This window comes from Lolium rigidum, chromosome 4, assembly GCF_022539505.1.
Source record: "Lolium rigidum isolate FL_2022 chromosome 4, APGP_CSIRO_Lrig_0.1, whole genome shotgun sequence".
Classification (NCBI taxonomy): domain Eukaryota; kingdom Viridiplantae; phylum Streptophyta; class Magnoliopsida; order Poales; family Poaceae; genus Lolium; species Lolium rigidum.
Window position 1 is genome coordinate 159,546,937 of NC_061511.1, and position 8,172 is coordinate 159,555,108.

Sequence of the window (8,172 nt, forward strand, 5' to 3'; positions counted from 1 at the left end):
AGCGGAACTGCAGTGTCACATCTTTTTTTTAGCATATTGCAGATGCCACATCTACCAGCATAGTGGGCCCGGCCCATATTGGCCCGTGAGCTGGCTACTCCCTTTTCCACGGGCTTTCATGGGCTCCCTTTGCTTCTTTCTTCTCCTGTCAGCCTTCCCCATTCCGTGTGTCGTCGGCTCGTCGCGCCATGGCATGTCAGCCGCCGCCGCTGCCGAAGAAGCCGAAATCCCCAGCAGCCGCTCCGACCACCATATGCGCCCTCGGCGACGACCTCCTGCGAGAGATATTCCTCCGGCTCCCCTCCCTCCCGACCCTCGTCCGCGCCGCCCTCACCTGCTGCGCCTCCCTCCGCGCCGTCCGCTCATCCCCCGCCTTCCGCCGCCGCTTCCGCGAGCTCCGTTCTCCCCCACTCATCGGCGTATTCATCGACATCTTCGACTATGACACCCCCGCCTTCCGCCCGCTCCGCTCGCGCTCCGACCCGGACATCGCCGTGGTCGTCCGGGGCGCCGATTTCTTCCTCACCCACCTCCCCGACGACGACGAGGGCTCCGCCCCCCAGTGGTTGATCAGGGACTGCCACGATGGGTGCCTTGTTCTCATCAGCCAAAACACCGAGCACATGGCCGTCTACAACCCCCTCACAGGCGCCCTGGATCTTTTCCCCAACCCGCCAGGCAAGATCTGCAAAGAGATGTACGTTGAGTTCCACGTCCTCCACTCTGAAGAAACCCTGGTCCGTTCCGCGTTATCTGCGTCTGTCACGAAGCATGGGGAGCGCAAGCCGCTGCCATCTCGTCAGAAACAAAGGAGTGGCAGATCTTTCCATGGACGGAGGCTGCAAGCATGCAGCCTGAGGACGACGAGGACTACAATTCTCACAATGGAATCCTAGTGAATGGGTTCATCTACTGGACACAGGCGAGCCGAGCCAATGCGTGTGTGCTCAACACCTCTACATTGCAGTTCTCTCAAATCGATCTACCTCCGCACATCGAAGGGCAAGGAGATCTTACGCCCGGTGAGACCAAGGAGGGGCAGCTCTGTATCGTATGCCCTGTCAAACTCACGCTTGTTGTCTGGTCCCGAAGAGCTGATGTTGAAGGCATCGAGCGATGGATGCTCAACAAGACATATCCATTGTTGCCGGCGATTGAGGCGCTCATTAGCCGTTCGGTGGATAACCATAACCTGAAGATTTTGAAGATCATCAATGGTGTTGTGTATTTGTCTGTTTACTATGAGCCGGAACCCAATTTATCTGGCTGGTTCCTATCCTTCTGCCTAGAAACATCCAAGTTGAATAAGCTCTCTCCTATGCTTCACTTTAACAGTTTGTATCCCTACATCATGGCATGGCCTCCTTCTTTGGTACTTAACAAGGTGAACCTTCCAGCTCGAACATCTTTGACTGGTTATATTTTGTAGAAATACAACAAAAAAAATCACCGTTCTTGCCTTGTTATATCTCATGGAAATCTGACATGATACTATTTTTCAAATCTGGAAATGAAATTGAGCTTACTTCCATGTGTCGAAAAAGTCATTGGGAATCAGCTCAAGTGGGAACTGATTTGCTTCGAGTGGAGTTCGAACAACTATCATTAATTAACTTTCTACCTATGTAGCAAAGAAAATGGCATCGAGTATAAATTTTAGGTGGCACATTGGCCCTGACTATATATCTTAATCTCCATGCTGTCTCAGTTAAGTAGTCAGTGTACAAGACTAGTTGACAATTGATGTAGATTCTTTTCTGTAGAAAAATGTAAAATCTTGATGCCTTTATATACAATCAACGTGGATTAAATTAAATGTTTAGCTAGATTTTGTTTAGCATTAGTTATCTCAAATAAACGTCGTTAGGAGTCTATCTTCCGGGCAATTGGCTATTTGGATTTTCAGACTGAGAAGTACATTGTAACATGGTGCCATGTTGGCACTGCAATCTCTGCAGCCGATCCAGATTTTGACCTGTGACGAGTAGCCAAGCTGGAAAGCTGCGAACTAATGCTTCAGAATTGTGCAAAACCAGCTTATCCAGGGTGGCTGATTGCATAAATATCTGTTTTGCAGCCCAGCAGCTCCAATTAAAGTCCAAGCGAGCTACATGCAGCTACTGAAGTGATATGTGCTCAATGTGTTGCATCATCATATGCCTGAGGCGCAGAAGAAGACACATCTGTTCAAGTTCTTTCATGTTCGAGAGCTTGAGGAACTACTCGGGACCTGAAGTGGTATATTCTCAGTTGGCTGCGTCATTCATATGCCTCCTGAGGTACAGAAGAAGAAACATCTGTTCAAAGTTCTTCCATGCTACAGAGTTTGAGGAAACTACTGAAGTGATACATGCTCAGTGGGGTGCATGTTTGCAAGTACGGCAACAACATGCTAGACTTGGTATATTTATATAGATAATATTAATGATGCTCTCGTAGAAAATCTTAACTTTCACATATCTGGGATGAAGCGATGAAATCGCAAGTAGTACTGGAGTCTGGTGCAATTGCTAAATTTTTCCGCTGGAGAAGTAGGTTTCTGTTGCATTTGGAGGTTATATAAATTGGAAAGGATGGTTTCTGTACACCCTTGAAGTCTTGATGAACGTTGCAATGAAGTGAAAACGGAGGCATCAGACACATTCCTTTCTTTGAGAGCCAACCAAGCACTGCTTTTCTTGTTTGTAACATGCTTTATTAGTTTCTCCACTTTGTCACTATTTTTTTATGCTAATCTCGAAGGAAGTTGTATTCCAATATGCTCTAACCTTCTTTTTTTACTCTGCTTCTTTTCCTGCCTTGTCGGTCTTACCACATCGATCGATATCTATAAGATTTGCTACTAGCGCTTAATTACACTCAATTAGTCAGCTATGCTTTGTGGCTTTGTGCATGTCTAATGTCCTGTCATGCGTAATATGTAGCTTGGAGAAACATATAAAAGGGAGGAGGCCGGTGAGTGGGGAGAAATATATAGAGGAGAGAAAAGAGGGAGAGTGCGATCGATTGGTAAAGTAGAAGATGAAGGAGGCCGCAGCGGAGCTGGGCCACCTGCTGGTGTTTGCTTTCCTCTTCTGCCTTGGCGCCTACATGGTGACGCCGGTGATCACCGACTTGACGATGGCGGTGCTCTGCCCCGGCCAAGACCAATGCTCCCTCGCCATCTACCTCACCGGCCTCCAGCAAGCTGTACGTACACCCTCGCACTCTCAGCAAACGTCCGCATGAGGCCAGGTGATCTGATTAGATTTTAATTTCTGCATGCATGCCAACGGCCAAGCTGCATGCCTGCTAATGCCTTATCTTAGCAGATATCAGATCAATCGGGTTATATGTTGCTTCTTCTTGTTGTTTTCGCTTGAGCATTTCGTGAGGCTGGTGAGATTGTAGGGAGACGGGGACAGGGGAGAGTGGAAGCTCCACTACTCACGCCTGCTTTTGCAGTTTTCCCCATCAGATCAGTTTTGCCATCCAGATGCCCCCAAAAATGGTTGCTTCTAGCCACCGTCTTGAACAAGGCAAACTTCCCCGATTCCTAAGGAAACCGGCCTGGGTTCCCGTATATTTTCTTGAGTTTCTTTCGTCTCTCTAGAGCCAAGACAAGTACACTAACTCTAGACAGTAAACTAACCCAAAGCAGCCTTTTTCTATTCTTCTTGATGAGGTATATCCCCCACAGGGTCAATAAAACGTATATCCCCCAAAAACAGAGGGAAAGAATGAGACAGGGCTCAACCTGCACTTGCAAAAGCTACCGGACTCTTTCTTTTGAAAAGTTCGCCACTTGCTATTCATCCAATAAGCCACCTTACAACACAAGCGTGACACACGACAAATACACAAAGATGGAATAACTGCTCTAGCACAACCTCGAAAAACACCGCACTAAACTGAAAATTATAAACATGAACACTTGACCAGGAGGCGAGGTAGTTTGAGTCGCTGAACAAAGCCTTCGCTGACCCACCTGCCGAAGAGTTGTTTCGCAAGCTTTGTGAGCCGAAGAAAGTATCAATCACGTAAAGAAAGCGTTGTGAGTTGAAGAGGGCGAGCGGGCAGCCGCCAAGAACGAAGCTAGAAAAGCGATGCTATGGTATCATATCCAGTATATTGGGGTCAGAGTGTCAGACTACAAATGACCAATAATTGGTACATACTCCGCTCGTATCAACGGCTGCTGCTACTCGAAGCCAACCTGTAAATTAATTGGGCAACTCTTCTTCTTAAGGCCTATTTGATTCGAAGATTCGAAAAATGCAGGAATAGGAAAAAACATATTTTTTGCGAGAAATAGGAAAAAACATATGATTGCATATTATATCCATTTTAATTCTATAGGATTTTTGTGTGTTTGATTACCCGAAAACCACTGCAGATCACCGGCCTGGGTGCACTGGTGGTGACGCCAGTCGTCGGGAACCTGTCCGACAGATATGGCCGCAAGGCGTTGCTGGCTCTCCCGGCAACCCTGTCCGTCGTTCCACTTGGTAAACTCTTCAATCTTTCATGTAGCACACAGATGGAATCCTAACCAATAACATTTTATTTCGTGTGGGCCTAGCCATTCTGGCGCTTAAACAGAGGAGGCCATACTTCTATGCGTACTATGTGGCCAAGACGCTGACGGCGATGGTCTCCGAGGGCACCATGACGTGCATCTCGCTCGCTTACGTGGTATCTAGCTTGCCGCTCTCCTCAACCAGTCCAGCTCACCTGGATGCATGTGTGGATGATCATGCGCTGGACTCAATGTGCAGGCTGACAAGGTGCCGAAGGAACAACGGGCGGCAGCCTTCGGGGTGTTCTACGGCGTCTGCACCGCCGGCTTCGTCGCAGGCACCATTGTGGCCCCCTTTCTCTCAGTATCCTCTACATTCCAGGTATATACATGTGCTGGTTGGTCTTGTGTCGCACGGTCGCACCAGGGCAGCTGCCTTGTTTCTTGATTTGTTATGCTTTCTGCAGGTGGCAACCTTGGCGGCAGTTGCTGCGGTGGTGTACATGAGGGCCTTCGTCCAGGAGACGGACGGCGGAGCATCGCTGCTGCGTGACGAGGAGGTCGCCATTTTGCTCTTTGTTCCCTCGTCCAGTGCCGAAGAGGTGTCGCCGAGGCTCCCGCCTCTCCGGATGGCATCCTCGCTGTCGGAAGTAGCCGCCATTTTTACCAGCAGGTGACATGCCTTTCTGAACTTGATTGTTGTGTTGGCATGCCTTTCTCAACTGAGAATAAGAGCAACTAACCTTTGACCTTTCAACTAAGCGGACAGGGTTTCTTTCTGTTACTAGCTCACAAACACAATAGGTTGAGACTTCCAATTCATCAGCTCGTTCTTACCAGCTCCTTTGCGTTTAGGTGAATAGCACTTTTTTCCTTTGATGGAAACTGTAGGGCTCCACTATATATATATTTTTTGGTTTATGTTACATGTGTACAAGAGTTGTGTACAAAAAGAAAAGGAAGCCAATCAGATAAAGCTGTCCACCTAGGCCAAGAAGAGGCTATATTTCCTCATTTTGCTATATTTAAGTCATTGGGCTCTTCCTTAGTGAGATGATAGGAATTAGTGAGATGACAGGAATTGAGCTCTGGTCGATGGGTGTGCCACTGCGATCCTAACCATTGGGCTCTTCCTTAGTGAGATGAGAGGACTCGAACTCTGGTCGATGGGTGTGCCACTGCGATCCTAACCATTGGGCTACTGCCCCGTTCTTCCTGCTACAAAAACCAGAAACAAGTCAGTAATAAAATCAATATCAAACCATGGTCTTTTATGGAAAAAAAGAATAAAATGTTCCCCCCATCTATTCTCCGGTAGATAATGTAGCATGATATTTCCTTAGGTTACCTACTGAATACCTGCAAATCACTTGCAGCTCATCTTTCATGAGGGCAGCAGTCATCACATTTTTCAATAGCCTTGGTGAAGCAGGCCTGCAAACTGCATTATTGGTACTCCCTTCTGTGCTCTTTATAGAACTCAGTAAACTGAATCGATGTCTTGCATTGCGTGTTTTTTCAATTGTACCTGATTGATATCTGAATGTGCTTCTACTGTTCTGTCTTTTGTGATACAATTACAAATGCAGTACTTCCTGAAGGCGCAGTTCCACTATACCAAGAACCAGTATGCAAATTTGCTGCTTATTCTTGGCATCACCGAAAGTTTCTCACAGGTACAGGTTCATTAGCAATGTTTTCCTACGACATCTTCATTTTATGACCATTTCCGGCCTCAGAATTTACTTTGATGAACCAGAGGCAGTTTATGATCTATAATCTATGCAGCTGACCATAATGCCTCTCCTAGCGCCAAAGCTGGGTGAGCAGAAGCTACTTGTTGTGGCACTTCTAGGTAGCTGCGTGCATGTAAGGGGGTTATTGTAGCACTCCTGCTTCGTCTTCTTTTTAATTTAACTATCTTGCTAGAATAATTTTCAAATTTGGTTTGATTTGGCGTGGATGCTGCAGGGATTCTTGTACAGCATTGCATGGTCATTCTGGGTATGCAACTGATCAAATGGCACTACAGTAAATGCTGGGCAATTGTTTGGTATTATACATGCTAAATTTGATGTTTTGTTGAAGGTCCCTTATCTTGCTGCAAGCTTTGTGATTCTAAGCACTTTGGTCGGCCCTTGTGTAAGTAGTAATATATCATATCAGTCCCCAATCTTCAGTTTTTGTTTTCGGTTGATGGAACCATGTCAATAATTTTTGAACTGGATATATTCTTAACAGATAAGAAGTATTGTATCAAAAAATGTAGGACCTTCGGAGCAGGTACTGAACTACATCATATATTTTTTATTCACAGAAAAAATAAACGTGCTTATTTTTATTCGCGAATAATTTTTGCAGCATTTTTTTAATGTTTATTCAAGGGAATGGTTCAAGGGTGTATCACAGGAATCAGCTCAACTGCACATGTCATATCTCCGCTAGTATTTACTCCCCTAACAGGTACGAATCTATCATTATATTTACTTTGCACCAATTCAGAAAAGGTTCCCCTGCATGACATTCTTACTTCTTCCGTTCTTATCTCACTGCCCACAAGCTTAGCCAAAGATTCATTAAAGATAACTTTTCTCCAATTGGTTTCACAGCCTGGTTCCTATCGGAAACCGCACCTTTCAATTTCAAAGGTTTTAGCCTTGCCTGTGCTGGATTTGCAACGGTAGGATCCCTAACTGAACATGCCATCACTACGGTTGAGTTATTTTGCTGTAGAACTGAAACCTTGCCATCCCTTTTTTGTTTTTACAGGTACTTCTTGATATATAGAATTTCTATGCACTTGATACTGACTTCTATTTTGTATTGTACACCTTGCAGTTGGTAGCTCTCACAATGAGCCTTATTATGAGGGGCAGCAGAAGTTCAGCCGATTAATAAATAGAAGACCGAGTCAATACATGCCTATTTACATACGACAGATCTCTAGAATGCTAATACTCTCCTCGTCCTTACTCCGTATCAGTAGACATGGTAAACTTCGATAGTTGTTGTATCCTTCACAATGGATTGATAGGGATAGAAATAGTGATATAAAGTATCAAAAGTAGAATCATGCCTCAGTTTAATTGTAAATTTAATTTGATAATTGACACTACAAGGATGATTGGACATAGCTAATTAGTTAGGAATGTAAGGGTGAAGTTTCGTGGAGTTTACTTGGGAGCCTAGTTTGCGTCAAATTTATACGGGTTCGGTGACCCCCTCAAGAGTTCCTTAGTTGATCGAGGATTTCCCTTTTGGTGGGAAGGATCGAGGAGAATATGGTGTGTTATGGTGGCATTTGGAGCGCATTGTGCTTCCACACCGCTCCAACGGAGAGTAGCCCTGCAAGGGTGTGAACTTCAGGATATATCGTCATCTCCGCGTGTCCTGGTTACTCCTCAACCCGAGATCCTTTACTTAAGCACTTAACTTTGTGATAGCTTTCGTGCCCGATGTTCTATATCTTACTATCATCATATTGCTTATGTTGCTTAGCATAGGTTGTTGGTGCATATAGGTATAGTTTTATAGGCTTTATGCTTGACAAGTAAATGTTAGTTTTATGGGTTTTCTGTTCTCGTGCCCCTGGTTCGTTAGTTGTACTCAGTTTTCCCCAACCGCTTAACTTTTCCTCAGTTTTCCCCTCCCTCTAGTTTGAAACCCCTCGCAGA

At 45.5% G+C, this 8,172-nt stretch overlaps 1 protein-coding gene across 2 annotated transcripts; it reads left to right on the forward strand.

The window, feature by feature from the left end:
* The first annotated feature begins 1,270 nt into the window (after positions 1–1,270).
* On the forward strand, positions 1,271–7,698 carry LOC124706149 (hippocampus abundant transcript 1 protein-like). 2 transcript variants are annotated; one of them, XR_007004294.1, is made up of 16 exons: positions 1,271–1,384; positions 2,078–2,279; positions 2,925–3,189; positions 4,376–4,487; positions 4,562–4,674; positions 4,758–4,880; positions 4,966–5,171; positions 5,875–5,950; positions 6,088–6,174; positions 6,287–6,367; positions 6,470–6,502; positions 6,587–6,640; positions 6,740–6,781; positions 6,860–6,961; positions 7,108–7,178; positions 7,337–7,379. XR_007004294.1 is itself a non-coding variant. In XM_047237805.1 (16 exons), the coding sequence occupies exons 3-16, from the start codon at positions 3,022–3,024 to the stop codon at positions 7,391–7,393; spliced, it is 1,302 nt and encodes a 433-aa protein (XP_047093761.1). In that variant the 5' UTR covers positions 1,271–1,384; positions 2,078–2,279; positions 2,925–3,021; the 3' UTR covers positions 7,394–7,698. The 2 variants fall into 2 exon arrangements, 1 of the variants encoding a protein (XP_047093761.1); XM_047237805.1 differs by having other exon boundaries at positions 6,883–6,961; positions 7,337–7,698.
* Positions 7,699–8,172: the final 474 nt, after the last annotated feature.

Coding starts and splice junctions, on each gene's coding strand:
- LOC124706149 (XM_047237805.1), top strand. CDS start 3,022: ATGAAGGAGGCCGCAGCGGAGCTGGGCCACCTGCTGGTGTTTGCTTTC. Junction 5,172..5,874: donor GCCGCCATTTTTACCAGCAG/GTGACATGCCTT, acceptor AATCACTTGCAG/CTCATCTTTCATGAGGGCAG. Junction 6,175..6,286: donor TCACCGAAAGTTTCTCACAG/GTACAGGTTCAT, acceptor TAATCTATGCAG/CTGACCATAATGCCTCTCCT.